At 45.3% G+C, this 19,433-nt stretch overlaps 1 protein-coding gene across 3 annotated transcripts in view; it reads left to right on the top strand.

Moving 5' to 3' along the window:
- Positions 1-19,433, top strand: part of DDHD2 (DDHD domain containing 2) — a 131,054-nt gene that overhangs the window by 92,598 nt on the left and 19,023 nt on the right. For all 3 annotated transcript variants that reach the window (XM_082255218.1, XM_082255217.1, XM_082255216.1), the window contains exon 12: positions 17,127-17,246. In XM_082255218.1, the coding sequence (XP_082111344.1) occupies positions 17,127-17,246 (120 nt within the window). The remainder of the gene's footprint in view (positions 1-17,126; positions 17,247-19,433) is intronic.

Here is a 19,433-nt window from a genome sequence, read left to right on the forward strand (position 1 = left end):
GTGAGAGAGATCCACCTTTCCAAGTTGTTGGGGTTCATCTCATACTTCTGAAGGTTTGAGGGTGCTGCCTGTTCCATACTCCCCCTACTCCTAGCCTTTTAGGGGTACAAACAATAGTAATTGGGGCCTAGTGTGGTTGTGTACGTGTGATATACATACACTTTTTTGGGATCATATTTTCTATTCCGCTATTTAATCAAAAACCTTTGGGGATCAGTTAAATTGGGGGATAGTCTGTGTTGGTACGTGTGAGAGAGATCCACCTTTCCAAGTTGTTGGGGTTCATCTCATACTTCTGAAGGTTTGAGGGTGCTGCCTGTTCCATACTCCCCCTACTCCTAGCCTTTTAGGGGTACAAACAATAGTAATTGGGGCCTAGTGTGGTTGTGTACGTGTGATATACATACACTTTTTTGGGATCATATTTTCTATTCCGCTATTTAATCAAAAACCTTTGGGGATCAGTTAAATTGGGGGATAGTCTGTGTTGGTACGTGTGAGAGAGATCCACCTTTCCAAGTTGTTGGGGTTCATCTCATACTTCTGAAGGTTTGAGGGTGCTGCCTGTTCCATACTCCCCCTACTCCTAGCCTTTTAGGGGTACAAACAATAGTAATTGGGGCCTAGTGTGGTTGTGTACGTGTGATATACATACACTTTTTTGGGATCATATTTTCTATTCCGCTATTTAATCAAAAACCTTTGGGGATCAGTTAAATTGGGGGATAGTCTGTGTTGGTACGTGTGAGAGAGATCCACCTTTCCAAGTTGTTGAGGTTCATCTCATACTTCTGAAGGTTTGAGGGTGCTGCCTGTTCCATACTCCCCCTACTCCTAGCCTTTTAGGGGTACAAACAATAGTAATTGGGGCCTAGTGTGGTTGTGTACGTGTGATATACATACACTTTTTTGGGATCATATTTTCTATTCCGCTATTTAATCAAAAACCTTTGGGGATCAGTTAAATTGGGGGATAGTCTGTGTTGGTACGTGTGAGAGAGATCCACCTTTCCAAGTTGTTGGGGTTCATCTCATACTTCTGAAGGTTTGAGGGTGCTGCCTGTTCCATACTCCCCCTACTCCTAGCCTTTTAGGGGTACAAACAATAGTAATTGGGGCCTAGTGTGGTTGTGTACGTGTGATATACATACACTTTTTTGGGATCATATTTTCTATTCCGCTATTTAATCAAAAACCTTTGGGGATCAGTTAAATTGGGGGATAGTCTGTGTTGGTACGTGTGAGAGAGATCCACCTTTCCAAGTTGTTGAGGTTCATCTCATACTTCTGAAGGTTTGAGGGTGCTGCCTGTTCCATACTCCCCCTACTCCTAGCCTTTTAGGGGTACAAACAATAGTAATTGGGGCCTAGTGTGGTTGTGTACGTGTGATATACATACACTTTTTTGGGATCATATTTTCTATTCCGCTATTTAATCAAAAACCTTTGGGGATCAGTTAAATTGGGGGATAGTCTGTGTTGGTACGTGTGAGAGAGATCCACCTTTCCAAGTTGTTGGGGTTCATCTCATACTTCTGAAGGTTTGAGGGTGCTGCCTGTTCCATACTCCCCCTACTCCTAGCCTTTTAGGGGTACAAACAATAGTAATTGGGGCCTAGTGTGGTTGTGTACGTGTGATATACATACACTTTTTTGGGATCATATTTTCTATTCCGCTATTTAATCAAAAACCTTTGGGGATCAGTTAAATTGGGGGATAGTCTGTGTTGGTACGTGTGAGAGAGATCCACCTTTCCAAGTTGTTGGGGTTCATCTCATACTTCTGAAGGTTTGAGGGTGCTGCCTGTTCCATACTCCCCCTACTCCTAGCCTTTTAGGGGTACAAACAATAGTAATTGGGGCCTAGTGTGGTTGTGTACGTGTGATATACATACACTTTTTTGGGATCATATTTTCTATTCCGCTATTTAATCAAAAACCTTTGGGGATCAGTTAAATTGGGGGATAGTCTGTGTTGGTACGTGTGAGAGAGATCCACCTTTCCAAGTTGTTGAGGTTCATCTCATACTTCTGAAGGTTTGAGGGTGCTGCCTGTTCCATACTCCCCCTACTCCTAGCCTTTTAGGGGTACAAACAATAGTAATTGGGGCCTAGTGTGGTTGTGTACGTGTGATATACATACACTTTTTTGGGATCATATTTTCTATTCCGCTATTTAATCAAAAACCTTTGGGGATCAGTTAAATTGGGGGATAGTCTGTGTTGGTACGTGTGAGAGAGATCCACCTTTCCAAGTTGTTGGGGTTCATCTCATACTTCTGAAGGTTTGAGGGTGCTGCCTGTTCCATACTCCCCCTACTCCTAGCCTTTTAGGGGTACAAACAATAGTAATTGGGGCCTAGTGTGGTTGTGTACGTGTGATATACATACACTTTTTTGGGATCATATTTTCTATTCCGCTATTTAATCAAAAACCTTTGGGGATCAGTTAAATTGGGGGATAGTCTGTGTTGGTACGTGTGAGAGAGATCCACCTTTCCAAGTTGTTGGGGTTCATCTCATACTTCTGAAGGTTTGAGGGTGCTGCCTGTTCCATACTCCCCCTACTCCTAGCCTTTTAGGGGTACAAACAATAGTAATTGGGGCCTAGTGTGGTTGTGTACGTGTGATATACATACACTTTTTTGGGATCATATTTTCTATTCCGCTATTTAATCAAAAACCTTTGGGGATCAGTTAAATTGGGGGATAGTCTGTGTTGGTACGTGTGAGAGAGATCCACCTTTCCAAGTTGTTGAGGTTCATCTCATACTTCTGAAGGTTTGAGGGTGCTGCCTGTTCCATACTCCCCCTACTCCTAGCCTTTTAGGGGTACAAACAATAGTAATTGGGGCCTAGTGTGGTTGTGTACGTGTGATATACATACACTTTTTTGGGATCATATTTTCTATTCCGCTATTTAATCAAAAACCTTTGGGGATCAGTTAAATTGGGGGATAGTCTGTGTTGGTACGTGTGAGAGAGATCCACCTTTCCAAGTTGTTGGGGTTCATCTCATACTTCTGAAGGTTTGAGGGTGCTGCCTGTTCCATACCCCCCCTACTCCTCATCTAGCCTTTTAGGGGTACAAACAATAGTAATTGGGGCCTAGTGTGGTTGTGTACGTGCGAGATACATACACTTTTTTTGATCATATTTCCTATTCCGCTATTCAATAAAAACCTTTGAGGATCAATTGAATTGCGGGATAGTCTGTGTCGGTACGTGTGAGAGAGATCCACCTTTCCAAGTTGTTGGGGTTCATCTCATACTTCTGAAGGTTTGAGGGTGCTGCCTGTTCCATACCCCCCCTACTCCTCATCTAGCCTTTTAGGGGTACAAACAATAGTAATTGGGGCCTAGTGTGGTTGTGTACGTGCGAGATACATACACTTTTTTTGATCATATTTCCTATTCCGCTATTCAATAAAAACCTTTGAGGATCAATTGAATTGCGGGATAGTCTGTGTCGGTACGTGTGAGAGAGATCCACCTTTCCAAGTTGTTGGGGTTCATCTCATACTTCTGAAGGTTTGAGGGTGCTGCCTGTTCCATACCCCCCCTACTCCTCATCTAGCCTTTTAGGGGTACAAACAATAGTAATTGGGGCCTAGTGTGGTTGTGTACGTGCGAGATACATACACTTTTTTTGATCATATTTCCTATTCCGCTATTCAATAAAAACCTTTGAGGATCAATTGAATTGCGGGATAGTCTGTGTCGGTACGTGTGAGAGAGATCCACCTTTCCAAGTTGTTGGGGTTCATCTCATACTTCTGAAGGTTTGAGGGTGCTGCCTGTTCCATACCCCCCCTACTCCTCATCTAGCCTTTTAGGGGTACAAACAATAGTAATTGGGGCCTAGTGTGGTTGTGTACGTGCGAGATACATACACTTTTTTTGATCATATTTCCTATTCCGCTATTCAATAAAAACCTTTGAGGATCAATTGAATTGCGGGATAGTCTGTGTCGGTACGTGTGAGAGAGATCCACCTTTCCAAGTTGTTGGGGTTCATCTCATACTTCTGAAGGTTTGAGGGTGCTGCCTGTTCCATACCCCCCCTACTCCTCATCTAGCCTTTTAGGGGTACAAACAATAGTAATTGGGGCCTAGTGTGGTTGTGTACGTGCGAGATACATACACTTTTTTTGATCATATTTCCTATTCCGCTATTCAATAAAAACCTTTGAGGATCAATTGAATTGCGGGATAGTCTGTGTCGGTACGTGTGAGAGAGATCCACCTTTCCAAGTTGTTGGGGTTCATCTCATACTTCTGAAGGTTTGAGGGTGCTGCCTGTTCCATACCCCCCCTACTCCTCATCTAGCCTTTTAGGGGTACAAACAATAGTAATTGGGGCCTAGTGTGGTTGTGTACGTGCGAGATACATACACTTTTTTTGATCATATTTCCTATTCCGCTATTCAATAAAAACCTTTGAGGATCAATTGAATTGCGGGATAGTCTGTGTCGGTACGTGTGAGAGAGATCCACCTTTCCAAGTTGTTGGGGTTCATCTCATACTTCTGAAGGTTTGAGGGTGCTGCCTGTTCCATACCCCCCCTACTCCTCATCTAGCCTTTTAGGGGTACAAACAATAGTAATTGGGGCCTAGTGTGGTTGTGTACGTGCGAGATACATACACTTTTTTTGATCATATTTCCTATTCCGCTATTCAATAAAAACCTTTGAGGATCAATTGAATTGCGGGATAGTCTGTGTCGGTACGTGTGAGAGAGATCCACCTTTCCAAGTTGTTGGGGTTCATCTCATACTTCTGAAGGTTTGAGGGTGCTGCCTGTTCCATACCCCCCCTACTCCTCATCTAGCCTTTTAGGGGTACAAACAATAGTAATTGGGGCCTAGTGTGGTTGTGTACGTGCGAGATACATACACTTTTTTTGATCATATTTCCTATTCCGCTATTCAATAAAAACCTTTGAGGATCAATTGAATTGCGGGAGAGTCTGTGTCGGTACGTGTGAGAGAGATCCACCTTTCCAAGTTGTTGGGGTTCATCTCATACTTCTGAAGGTTTGAGGGTGCTGCCTGTTCCATACCCCCCCTACTCCTCATCTAGCCTTTTAGGGGTACAAACAATAGTAATTGGGGCCTAGTGTGGTTGTGTACGTGCGAGATACATACACTTTTTTTGATCATATTTCCTATTCCGCTATTCAATAAAAACCTTTGAGGATCAATTGAATTGCGGGATAGTCTGTGTCGGTACGTGTGAGAGAGATCCACCTTTCCAAGTTGTTGGGGTTCATCTCATACTTCTGAAGGTTTGAGGGTGCTGCCTGTTCCATACCCCCCCTACTCCTCATCTAGCCTTTTAGGGGTACAAACAATAGTAATTGGGGCCTAGTGTGGTTGTGTACGTGCGAGATACATACACTTTTTTTGATCATATTTCCTATTCCGCTATTCAATAAAAACCTTTGAGGATCAATTGAATTGCGGGATAGTCTGTGTCGGTACGTGTGAGAGAGATCCACCTTTCCAAGTTGTTGGGGTTCATCTCATACTTCTGAAGGTTTGAGGGTGCTGCCTGTTCCATACCCCCCTACTCCTCATCTAGCCTTTTAGGGGTACAAACAATAGTAATTGGGGCCTAGTGTGGTTGTGTACGTGCGAGATACATACACTTTTTTTGATCATATTTCCTATTCCGCTATTCAATAAAAACCTTTGAGGATCAATTGAATTGCGGGATAGTCTGTGTCGGTACGTGTGAGAGAGATCCACCTTTCCAAGTTGTTGGGGTTCATCTCATACTTCTGAAGGTTTGAGGGTGCTGCCTGTTCCATACTCCCCCTACTCCTCATCTAGCCTTTTAGGGGTACAAACAATAGTAATTGGGGCCTAGTGTGGTTGTGTACGTGTGATATACATACACTTTTTTTGGATCATATTTTCTATTCCGCTATTCAATAAAAACCTTTCTAGGGCAAGATCTTAAATTACAGAAATATGAGGAGACCGTCAAATAAGGGCCGTGGCCTGGGTCGTGGTGCTGCTGGTAGAGCTCCTGTTGCAAGGAGAGGACATGGTCGATCTGTGCCAGCTACACGCACAAGTGAAACACCTTCCTCAAGTGTGAGTAGGCGACAGAACCTGCATCAGTATTTGGTAGGGCATCAAACGCCCCTAGAAGTGATGAGGCCAGAACAAGTTGAGGCGATAGTAGATTGGTTTGCTGCTGACAGTGCCTCCAGTTCCTTCACATTGTCTCCCACCCAGTCTACTGCAGAAAGGTCAGAGTTGGCACCTGCAGCCAATGTCCAACCGTCTTTCACCTCACCCCCTTGCAAATCAGGCCAGCAGTCTGAGCCCCAAGCCATACAGCAGTCTCTTATTCTTTTTGAGGACTCTGTCAGCAGGGTTTCCCAGGGCCATCCACCTAGCCCTGCCCCAGAAGTGGAAGAGATTGAGTGCAGCGATGCCCAACCACTTATTTCTCAAGATGAGTACATGCAAGGATCATCGCAGCACGTCTCCGATGATGACGAAACGCAGGTGCCAACTGCTGCGGCGTTCAGCATTGTGGAGACCGACAAGGAGGGCAGGGGTGAAGACTGGGTGGAAGATGATGTGGAGGACGATGAGGTCCTCGACCCCACATGGAATGAACGTCATGCAGGTGAACTGAGTAGTTTGGAGGAAGAGGCGGTGGTCGCACAGAGCCACCAGCACAGCAGAAGAGGGAGCAGGGTGCAGAAGCGGAGCGGCCGTGCCCTAGACACTACGCCCGCTACTGCCCAACGCAGCAAGGGAACGAGCGCACCAAAGTCAGCTCAAAGGAGTTCTCTAGCGTGGATGTTCTTTAGAAAATGTGCTGATGACAGGACACGAGTGGTTTGCACCCTGTGCAATCAGAGCTTGAAGCGAGGCATGAACCTTCTCAACCTGAGCACAACCTGCATGATCAGGCATCTAAGTGCAAAGCACGAGCTGCAGTGGAGTACACACCTTCAAAACCAAGAAACGTCTCTGGCTCATCCTGCTTCCTCTTCTGCTGCAGTCTCGGCCGCTCCAGCCACATCTGTAGTGATACCGGCACCTGCCACCCCGCAAACAGACGATCTGTCAGCAACACCACCACCTGGGTCACCAACAACCATCTCCACAATGTCCCGTGGAAGCGTTCAGCTTTCCATCTCCCAAACACTTGAGAGGAAGAGGAAGTACCCCCCTACCCACCCGCGATCCCTGGCCCTGAATGCCAGCATTTCAAAATTATTGGCCTTTGAAATGCTGTCATTCCGTCTGGTGGAGACGCACAGTTTTAAAAACCTTATGTCGGTGGCTGTCCCACAGTACGTCGTGCCCAGCCGCCACTACTTTTCCAGGCAAGCCATCCCTTCCCTGCACAACCAAGTGGGGGAAAAAATCAGGTGTGCACTGCGCAACGCCATCTGTGCCAAGGTCCACCTAACTACGGATACGTGGACCAGTAAGCACGGTCAGGGGCGTTATATCTCCCTAACGGCACACTGGGTAAATGCAGTGGCGGATGGGCCTGAGGCGGATAGCAATTTGGCGCATGTCCTTCCACCACCGAGGATTGCAGGGCGCTTCAGTTTGCCTCCTGTTCCTAACTCCTCCTACTCCGCTTCCTCATCCTCTACCGCCTCCTCATCCGGACAGCGTAACACCTTCACCACCAACTTCAGCACGGCCAGGGGTAAACGACAGCAGGCAGTTTTACAACTTGCCTGTTTGGGGGACAAACCACACACCGCGCAGGAGTTGTGGAGGAGCATGGAACAGCAGACAAATGAGTGGTTGCTGCCAGCGAGCCTCAAGCCCGGCCTGGTGGTGTGCGATAACGGGCGAAATCTCATAGCAGCTCTGGGCCTAGCCGGTTTGACGCACATCCCTTGCCTGGCGCATGTGCTGAATTTGGTGGTGCAGAGGTTCCTTAAAAACTACCCCGATATGTCAGAGCTGCTGCAGAAAGTGCGGGCCGTTTGTGCGCACTTTCGGCGTTCTCACCCTGCTGCTGCTCGCCTGGCAGCGCTGCAGCGTAACTTCGGCCTTCCCGCTCACCGCCTCATATGTGACGTGCCCACAAGGTGGAACTCCACCTTGCACATGCTGGAAAGACTGTGCGAGCAGCAGCAGGCCATAGTGGAGTTTCAGCTGCAGCACGCACGCGTGAGTCGCTCTGCGGAACAGCACCACTTCACCACCAATAACTGGGCCTCCATGCGAGACCTGTGTGCCTTGTTGCGCTGTTTTGAGTACTCCACCAACATGGCCAGTGGCAATGACGCCGTTCTCAGCTTAACTATCCCACTTCTATGCCTCCTTGAAAAAACAATTTGGGCGATGATGGAAGAGGATGTGGCACAGGATGAGGAGGAGGAGGAGGATGAAGAGGTAACATTTCCAAGGCTTTCAGGGCAGTCATTCGCAAGGGGCTCCGAGGGTGGGTTCCTGCACACGCAAACGCCAGGGACGCAATTGTCCAGCAGGGGCACAGTTCTGGAGGATGAGGAGGATGAGGAGGAGGAGGAGCTGGAGGAGGAGATGGAACCATGTTCACAGCAGGGTGGCACCCAGGCCAGCTCATGGCCATCACTGGTGCGTGGCTGGGGGGATACAGAGGACACGGACCATACACCTCCCACAGAGGACAGCCTTTCGTTGCCTCTGGGCAGCCTGGCACACATGAGCGATTACATGCTGCAGTGTCTCCACAACGACCGCCGAGTTGCCCACATTCTAACTTGTGCTGATTACTGGGTGGCCACGCTGCTGGATCCCCGTTACAAGGACAACGTACCGTCCTTAATTCACTCACTGGAGCGCGATCGCAAGATGCGCGAGTACAAGCGCACGCTGGTAGACGCCATGCTGCTGGCATTCCCATCTGACAGCGGGGCCACAGTGGAAGCACAAGGCAGAGGAGGAGGAGGAGGAGGTCGCCAACGCAACCAGGGCACCGCCAGCACCTCAGAAGGCAGGGTTAGCATGGCCGAAATGTGGAAAAGCTTTGTCAGCACGCCACAACAAACAGCAGCACCAGCAGCTCAGATGGAACGTCTTAGCAGGAGGCAGCATTTTACCAACATGGTGGAGCAGTATGTGTGCACACGCCTACATGTAGTGAATGACGGGTCTGCCCCCTTCAACTTCTGGGTCTCCAAATTGGGCACATGGCCTGAGCTTGCCCTTTACGCCTTGGAGGTGCTGGCGTGCCCTGCAGCCAGTGTATTATCTGAACGGGTATTTAGCACGGCTGGGGGCGTTATAACAGACAAGCGCAGCCGCCTGTCCAGAGACAATGTGGACAAGCTCACGTTCATTAAAATGAACCAGGCATGGATCCCACGGGACTTTTCCGTACCTTATGCAGAATAGCAATGGATACCGACCTTACCCACCCATTGTTCCATTTTTGCTCTTTCTCACTCTTTTGGGGTGTACCCTCATTTAAAATTTGTGAAAAGAAGCAGTGTTGGCTACCTCGTCCTCCTCCTCAGGGCCAGATTAATGTAGGGGCTATTGGAGCTGCAGCTCCAGGCCCCTACCTTTTATATAGGCCCCGGGTTGGCCATATTCACTGTTACCGCTCTTCTGTCACTTGTAAACACAGAAGTCTGGCTTCTATGCTCGCTTCCCCAGGCAGCACCCTCAGAACCTCCCCACACAGCGTGAAGGCCGGACAAGGAGGGACAGTTGGCGATGCATGGATGTGTTTATGGGCTTCAGAGACAGCATCCCATGTTGAATTAGGCATGCATGGCTGCACCCTTCCTCCTCTGGGTGCATGGCAAGGCACGGCCCTAAGGCCCTTCAAAATCCTCAGCACCAAGCCCATGATGCTGTTAATCCGGCCCTGGTCCTCCTCCACCGCCGCTTCCACCTACACCGCCCATAGGTGTGCGCAGCCTATTGCATTAAGGTGTGCACCCCAAAGTTGAAATACACATGCATGTGTTTGCCAGCAGGGAGAGTAATGTATCGGGGCCATGTACCTGTAGGCAAGGAGAAATAGAGCAGAGCAGGTCCCAGGGAGATCTTTCCCATCTCCTCACTGGCAATGCTATGTGCCCTAGGTGATTAGGGTGTGCCCAGGCACACCCAGCACACCCTGTGCGCACGCCTATGTCACCGCCACATCCACCACCACCTCAACCTCCCTCCTACTCCATATGGGCCTCGTCCTTCAGAGATGAAGAAGAACATTGTTTTATTTTTCTGTTTTTTTTTGTTGTTTTAAGTTATTTCCCTATCCACATTTGTTTGCAGAGCACTTGCCATGCTCTTAATTACGTTTTGCTGCCATTTGCAGCACTCTAGCCCTTTCCTTTGGTGTTTTAGAGCCATTTTAGTGCCTTAAAGTTCGGGTCCCCATTGACTTCAATGGGGTTCGGTGTCCGGGAAAAGTTCGGTAAAAGTCCGGGACACGGACCCGGACTTTTTTTTAAAGTTCGGCCGAACCCGTCGAACACGGACATCTAGGTGTCCGCTCAACCCTAATTCTGATTACTCCATTCTGGCCAAAGAGAGCCTGGTTCTCCACCATTCTACAAATGGCAGTCAAACCATTCTGGCAGCTTCCTCTCAAACAGGATTTACTACTTCAAGGCCCAGTATGTCACCCAGACGTAGCCAGGCTAAGCCTCACCGCCTGGTATCTGAGGAGCAGCTATTAAAGAGTAAGGGATTCTCAGAATCTCTAGTAACCACTTTGCTTTCTAGTAGGAAGAAAGTAACTAGAGCTATTTACGCTAAGGTTTGGCCTGGTGTCATTCGACAAATCGAACCTTAGAAAATATTGCGTCAGTATTGGAATTCTTACAGAATGGTGCAGACAAAGGGCTGGCAGTTAGTACTCTTAAGGTGCAAGTGGCATTCTTAGGAGTATTCCTGGAGAGACCAATTTCTTCAGAAGCCTTGGTCGCAAGATTTTTTAGGGCACTTACTCATTCCAGACCAGCTCCTGCTAAACATTTTCCTAAATGGGATTTGTCAGTGTTTCTACTAGCCTACACAAAGGAGCCTTTTGAACCTTTAGAATCAATTTCTTTGAGGAATGTTACCCTCAAGACTGTGTCTTTGTTGCGATTACAAAACTCTCAGGATATTATCCTGCAAACTTTTTGTTCAAACTTTTCAGGGGATAAGGAGAGACTGTTTCACAATCTAGATTTAAGAAGAATTATTTTACGTTACCTGGAGGTAACAAGGGATTTTTGGTCTTCTGACTCGTTCTTTTTCGGGCAACAAAAAGGGCCATCAGAAATCCAAAGGGTAAATTGCTAGGTGACCTAAATTCACTATTTTGGAGGCTTACTCCCAGATGGAATTGTCTCCCCCCCCCCCACTGGGACTCTGAGCACACTCTACTAGAGCTCTTGCCACTACATGGGCAGAAAAAGCTGGTGCCACCCCAGATCAAATTTTTAGGGTGGCTATGTGGTCAAAATATTTAAAGTTTGTCCATCATTACAGACTGGACCTTCTAAGGTCAGCAGGGGATCAGGCATTTGGCAGAAAGGTCCTTCAGGCTGTTGTCCCTCCCTAGTTGGTAAGTCTTGTTTATCATCTCAGGTGCTGTCCTGAAAGATGTTAAGAGTTAAGGGAAAATCCAAGTTAGATATACCGGTAACTTGTTTTCCAGGAGTCTTTCAGGATAGCAGCGACCTGCCCTTGTTTTTTTTCTGTTTTTAACCATATTATGATTGTGTTCAAGCCTGGGCCAGAGGTACTCTACTACAACTGATGAGCTGTGGGGAGAAGCCTTATTGTAAAGTTTGGTGGAAGTGGTAGTTTCTGTTGGCAAGAGGGAGAAGCCACTCTCTCAGGTGCTGTCCTGAAAGACTCCTGGAAAACAATTTGCCGGTAAGTCTAACTTGGATTTTTTTGTCCATAGAAAAGAAAGCAAACCATTGGCTGCACAGTGTGCTGGAGCTTAACATGGCCAAAACTGGGTTAAAATACAGTAGGTCAGCCAATTTATAAAGATTACAACAGATAACAGTACTGATCATGTAAATATAGAATAGCTCATGAAATTGCACATGCTATTTCCTTCTATTTTGCTATAGCCCAGGTTCACCTAATATTAATGATTAAAGATTGCCCTCAAAGATATACACTCACCGGCCGTTTTATTAGATACACATTGATAGTACTGTGTTGGTCCCCCTTTTGCCTTCAGAACTACCTTAAAAGAGAACTCCAGCTTTTGAACTAATTTACATTAGGGCCCAAACAAACTGTGTCTCTCCCTAACCTGTCAGCCCACTGCATGTACGGTAAAACGGTATGTAGCTGTGGCTACATACAGTATACCGCACTGTGTTCTGGGTACGAATGGAGTCCTCCCGAAAAAAAAAAATACTTGTCTGCTGTCTAGTCTACAGCAGCAGCGCTCAGCCTATCACAGCGAGCAATGTATTTTATTAATGAATACAAAGCCTTCTTTGATTGGCGAAGTCAGAGAGGTTGGCTGATGATGTCACAACCTCTGACTCAGCCAATCAGAGGAGGCTTTGTATTCATTTATAGAATACATCGCTCGCTGTGATTGGCTGAGCGCCGCTGCTGTAGATTGGACAGTAGACTAGTCTGTGTTCCAGGAAGTCTCCATTCATACCCAGAGCACAGTGCGGTATACTGTATGTAGCCGCAGCTACATACCATTTTGCTGCACATGCAGTGGGCTGACCGCTCAGGGAGAGACATAGTTAATTCGGGCCAGCTTGGCCCAAACAAACTATGTAAATAAATTTTTCATGTCATAGACTTAACAAGGTTTTGGAAGCATTCCTCAGAGATTTTGGTCCATATTGACATGATAGCATCACGCAGTTACTGCAGATTTGTCGGCTGCACATCCATGATGCAAATCTCCCGTTCCATCACATCTCAAAGGTGCTCTATTGGACTGAGATTTGATGACTGTGAAGGCCGTTGGAGTACAGTGAACTCATTGTCCTGTTCAAGAAACCAATGGTGAGATTATTTGAGCTTTGTGACATGGTGCATTATCCTGCTGGAAGCAGCCATCAGAAGATGGGTACACTGTAGTCCTAAAGGGATTTACATGGTCAGCAACAATACTCAGGTAGGCCGTGGTGTTTAAACGATGCTCAATTGGTACCAAGAGGCCTAAAGTGTGGCAAGAAAATATCCCCCACACCATTACACCACCACCACCAGCATGAACCGTTGATACAAGGCAGGATGGATCCATGCTTTCATGTTTACGCAAAATTTTGACCCTAGCATCTGAATGTCGCAGCTGAAATCAAGACTCCTCAGACCAGGCAATGTTTTTCCAATCTTCTATTGTCCATTTTCACAAAAATCTAAAAATATAAAGGAAAGACGTTTTTGGAAAAAAAGTTTCCCTTTCTTTCTTTTATAAAACATATAAAATAAAAATTCCAGGACAGTGTGAATCCAAAATTACTGCTTTTTGAAAATTAGACGCCCCAAGATAAATTTTTTGCCACAATTTTTTGGGAAATAAAGCATGCTGGTATTGAGGTGGATAAAACATGGAGCTTTGGTAAAGGTGCACTAGGTACAGGTCATCATTAATGTGCAGGTGATTCACAGAGGGAGGAGGAGCTGACGGGTTAATATACAGGTCACATACAGTGGGAGGATGGAGATGAGAGGGTTAATGTGCAGGATAAGGAAGGTGAAGGTGTTAATATACAGGCACTACAGAGACATGATGGAGATGAGATGTACAGGAAAGGAGAGGGTCGAAAAGGGCTTAAAAATACAGTATAACCACAATAAAATTAAATCAATCAAATCTGCTATCTATCATTTATTTATAAAATCTTCCTTTCCTTCCTCTGTTGTGAGAGGAAGGGGAGGGCTTTCAAATGTAAACACTAGTAGTGTCTCTGTGTCTCGTGATCACTGTAATGACCGATCATAGGGCACAAAGCCACTTAAATGACAGCGCAGTCACTGGCATGTGCTAGTCTCACAAGTAGTAAACAGTACACCATGTTAAAATGCTTCAAAATACCATTGCCACCAACCTGTATTTTAAAACACATAGTGGTAGGCAAGTGGTTAAAGTTAACCTGTGCACTGATCATTTAAATTAAAGCATTTACATATTCGAAACAAACAGTAAAAGCAATAGGCATTGTGGAGCAATTCGTCTTTAAATTTAACATTAACTAAGGTTCACACCTGTGGTGCGAATTTAATGTTCGTTTTCACTGTGAATTTCCAAAGCAGCTGTTCAGAGGTTTAGCTGCTATTTCAGATACAGTTCAGATGCAATTTTTTGGAGGCGGGCAGGCACCGGTGTCTTTAACAATAGCTGGTTGTTTAGGAGCAGGCTGGAAAGTCGACCGCTGCATCCTTAACAACCGATGACCTATCGGCTGATAACGGGTTCCCCGCTCAAAGCTGAATGTAAACCAAAGAATTGGCAGCAATAAGAATTTGAGAAACAAAAAAGCAGTGTGGGCCCCCCCCAATCCATACCAGGCCCGCGTAGTGCCCCCCCTAAATTGGTCTGGTATGGATTTTGAGGGGAACCCCACACCAAAAATGCCGTCCAGACCCTTTGCCGAGCATGCAGCCTGGGGGTGATTTTTACCCATCGCTGGCTCCTGCAATCTGACAGTTCCTAAAGACTTAAGGTGCGGGGCCACCCAGCAATGTCACGGGTGGCCCTGTGACGTCATTGACCAGTGAATGCTGGCCCCGACCTTTCATTATTTAAGAACTGTCAGTCAAGGGGAGCAGGTGCCAGGTACAGGGATTTTCTGTTTTTGGGTTGTGGCAGTGATCATCGTTTTCGAAGGCGGATCTACACCGGGGGACATTGTTTTTGTTTTTTGTGTATTTTAAAGGAATTTAAAACTCCAAAAAAACAAAACAAACGGTGTATTTATTTTTTACACTTTTTTTGGTGAATGAGTAGGGGCCAAAGGGGGAGGGGGCAGGATCTGGGGCCTTGTTAAAGGGAACCACCAGATTCCAATAAGCCCCCTGCAGACCCCCACAACCACCAAAGCTGGGCCAAAGGGCATATGATTCACTTTTCCTGGCCTGCCAGGCTGCATATTCGGATAAGGATCTGGTATCGATTTTGGATTTTTTTTTAAAAAATGACGTGTGGTTCCCTTCAAAATCCATACTAGACATTCCGTTTTTTATTTTGGCATGGAATTTACCTAAAATCAATACCAGAACCAAAGGGCGTTGTATTGATTGTGGGGGGGGGGGGGGGCATGCTGTTTTCTTTTTTTTTTTTCTCAATTCATGTTCAAAACTGATGATGTGTCATTCAGAGCTCTCCAATAGAAGGCAATGAGCCTGGAAGTCGCATCTGAACTGTACCGCAGTGAGAATACCCAGGACTCTTTTTAAAATCACACTGCAGCTGCACCGCAGATGTGAACCAGCTCCAAAAAAAGCCGCTTTGGTTCAAATGCCATGCAAATTGGATTTGAATCAAAATGCATCCAATTTGCATTTATGTGAACGGAGCCTTAGAGTAGAAATTTAACCTAAAACTAAAATCTCTAAATATACTTGCATCCACAATCTAAGACTAACCTATCTAACCCTGGAAAGAAAGAATTGCTATACATACCTTTTCTGAAACCGTTCCACTCTGTTAGCAGCAGCTTCTCTGTGTAGGCGGAAGCCCCCGTAGTAAGTCTGTGGGGCTTCCCAGGCATTTCCCAGCTGTTGTTGGCTATCTCCTGCACACAGCTTCCCCTGCTGGAGACCGGATCGGCTTCAGAAAAGTGTATAACGATTTTTGCTTTACAGGGCTAGATAGGTTACTCTTAGATTGTGGATGCAAGTAGATATAGAGATTTTGCTGTGTGGCAGCTGAAGCCCACTGGTATCTTGTTCCATGATACAGCGCTGCTGGCTACCCAGCATGCACCTCCTGATCTCTTGCATGCGTATAAACAACAAAGCGTGATGCAATGCTATTAGCGGCGGTGGCAGAGGCGCCTTGACTCCTGTGATTGATGAAACTCATATCCCAGGAGCCAATGGGCGGGCAGATATGACGTACCTTGTCACGGTGAGGTACTGCAGAAGTTGGGGACCACAACCAAAAAAAGGTATTTGCACTGTTCAAAAAAGGTAAAAAAAAATGCAACGAGAATGCAGGAAGTGATCATGAACGTGGGGGTGGGAGTTTATAAAATGCCTGGAACTCCGCTTTAAAGGGATTGTAAAGGTAGAAGGTTTTTTTTTATCTTAATGCATTCTATGCATTAAGGTAAAAAAAAAAAAACCTGTGTGCAGCTGCCCCCCTCAAACTTACCTGAGCCCATCTTTATCCAGCAATGTTGCAGGAGTGTCTCAGCTGCCCTGGACCCCTCCTCATTGGCTTAAACAGCAGCGCGGCGCCATTGGCTCCCGCTGCTGTCAATCAAAGTCAATCATTCTGGAGAGAAAAGGAATGAACCGGGTTGCGGCTCCATGTCTGAATGGACACAGGGAGCTGTGACTCAGGTCGGGTGCCCCCATAGCAAGCTGCTTGCTGTGGGGGCACTCAACAGGAGGGAGGGGCCAGGAGAGCCAAAGAGGGACCTGTGAAGAGGAGGATCCAGGCTGCTCTGTTCAAAACCAACCTACAGAGAAGGAAAGTATAACATTGTTTGTTTGTTTTTTTAAAAGAGAGACTTCATTATTTAAGAACTGACAGAAATCAAACTATGGAGTCTTTGTTGTGATGTTTGAGGATGAATTACTTTGCTGTGCAAGCAGCTAGAGAGGTCAGTGAAGACTTGTTTTAAAGTTCCTACAGGTTATTAAAAATATTAATGTCCATATTCTGGGCACAGGTTCACTTTGAAATTACAGTAATCCACTGTAACAGGATGTTATATTTATCTGCAGAAATGCCAAGCTTTTGCTGTGCTTGTTAACCATTGTAGCTCATGCTGTGAGTGATGATGAAGGTAATTTGTACTTCTTGATCGATACTTACTGTGCACTGGCAGTGAAGAAAGCTGAGTTCTTTCATCTGTCAGCGCCACAGGACTGCCTAGGTCTATATTAGTAGGATTTTGAGGGTGAGTTTTAAGAAGGTACAGGTATGTCTGGCACATTTTAGTATGTTCTTAATATGCTGTATAATGAATATCTATTTACAGGACTGCGATTGCCCAACTCAGGACACCACACACCCTTCTGATGTTGGCCAGGCTCCGCTCAGCTCAGGAAGCACTGTTAATATGGTGAATTATGAATACTTTGATGTGGGAATTGGACAGGTGAGAAAAGTCGTAGAGAATATTGCTTGTATTCTAAAAGTAACAAAGTAACTAACTTATACGGCAGCAAGGTGGCACTGCCAGATCATGTACCTAGTTCGTGATCCAACACTTCCGGGTAGGGGGTGCGCATGTACGCCTCTGGCGGCCCGCTCCCTCTACGGGTATGTAAACAAGGCAGATCACCATTATGTCAGACGGGAAGGCATGAATCCTGTGTTCCTGCAAAGCAGGGACATGGATCCATGCATTCCCTTAGTAAAAGCACCTCCCACATTACACAAAAACAAAGGCTAGGAACACATTTAACCCTTTAATTGCCCCTGATGTTAACCCCTTCCCAACCAGTGTCATTAGTGCAGTGACAGTGCATATTTTTTAGCACTGATCCCCAAAAAGTGTCCTACTGTCCTCCGCAATATCACAGTTCCACTATAAGTCGCTGATCACCGCCATTACTAGTAAAAAATAGATAAAAATATCCCATAGTTTGTAGACGCTATAACTCTTGCGCAAACCAATCAATATACGCTTTTTGGGATTTCTGTTCACCAAAAATATGTAACCGAATACATATTGGCCTAAATTGATGAAGAAATTTGATTTTTGAGATTTGTTTATTGCATGTGTTTTAAAGCAGAAAGTAAAAAATATTATTATTATTATTTTTTTTTTTTTTCAAAATTGTTGGTCTTTTTTTGTTTATAGCACAAAAAATAAACACCGCAGAGGTGATCAAATACCACCAAAAAAAAAAAAAAAGCTAGATTTGTAGGGAATAAAAGGACATCAATTTAATTAAAATTTGGTTACAACGTCGCACGACCGTGCAATTGTCAAAGTAACGCAGTGCTGTATCGCAAAAAATGGCCTGGTCACGAAGGGGGGTAAATCTTCCGGAAGTCAAGTGGCTAACAGTCAATTTTGGAGTGATGGACTTCCCAAACAAAAAACACATTCACTGTTAGAAATTCATTGGTTTAAGAATACATTTCCATCCTACTTCAAATTTTCACATCACTCATGAAAACGAACACGCCACTAATGAGAAAAATCAAACAAACATTCTTGAATGTTAAAATTTTCTATAGAAATTCTTGTGTATGCCCACCTTCAATTAACGTTCTATCTGTCCATGTTTTTTTTTTTTTTTTATCTGGATCTAGGTAGATAGAAGTATATCTCTAAGGGGGTGTGCATGTAAATGGATGTGTTGGTTCACATCCACCCACATGTCCGTTTAGGTCCTCAAAAACGAACAGAAAGGTTTGCGGATCTGAACAGGATAAATTAGATGAACACTGATGTAAATGGTTGCACATCTGCCCATAGAAATTGCAACGGTTTGTTTTTCATCAATCACAAGATGGAGGAAAAATCATAATGGATACATATTTTACAGAAGTGACATCCATCCTAATCTAATCTGACTCCCCAGGGGGGATCTGTTTACTTTAACCAAACTTGTATCATGCCCACAGTCTCTGACCATCATGTCCTCTAGTATGTCTGCAGTCGTCTCTGGCAGTCCACTCTAGCATTACATACATTTGGTTATGTCAGGGCTACAAATTCGTTTGAGCACATTAAAGCGATATTAATCCCCAAAACAAAAATGTAATAATTGCAGTTTACCAATCCTTAGATGTGATAGCTGTATACGTTTTATTTTTCAATCTTTCGTTTTCCTTTATTTTCACGTGGTGATCCTGCCAGTAAGTCTGTTATTTTTCAATTTTCTTGAACAGCCCAGGCTGTCCAGCAAAAGTAGCAGTTAGAGGCTTGAGACAAACCATTAACCAATGACAAGGATGCTTGCAATGGTCAGCTTTATTTATGTAAAAAGTTATTCCAAAAGGAAAACAAAGAAAAAAAAAGATTGCCGTAACTGCATGAACAGTGTTAGCTGGAGTTCGGCTTTAATTTGTTATTCAAGTCTGAATGTCTAAATCTGCTAGTGCATCTTGCATGACCCTCTCCCCAGACTGATAATGCTGCTGTCCAAAGTTGCTCCTCCTTCCAGAGTTGAGACACCCTAAAACAAGAAGTGTGTTACTAGCCAGATCACCAAGTGAAAATAAAGGAATAAAAGCCACCACATTTAGTGCCGGTTCACATCTATGTGGTGCGAATCTGATGCGATTTTACAGTGGGATTTCTGTTGTGGCAGGTGTGATTCTAATGCAG

Source organism: Pelophylax lessonae, assembly GCF_965119305.1.
Source record: "Pelophylax lessonae genome assembly, chromosome: 4".
Lineage (NCBI taxonomy): Eukaryota > Metazoa > Chordata > Amphibia > Anura > Ranidae > Pelophylax > Pelophylax lessonae.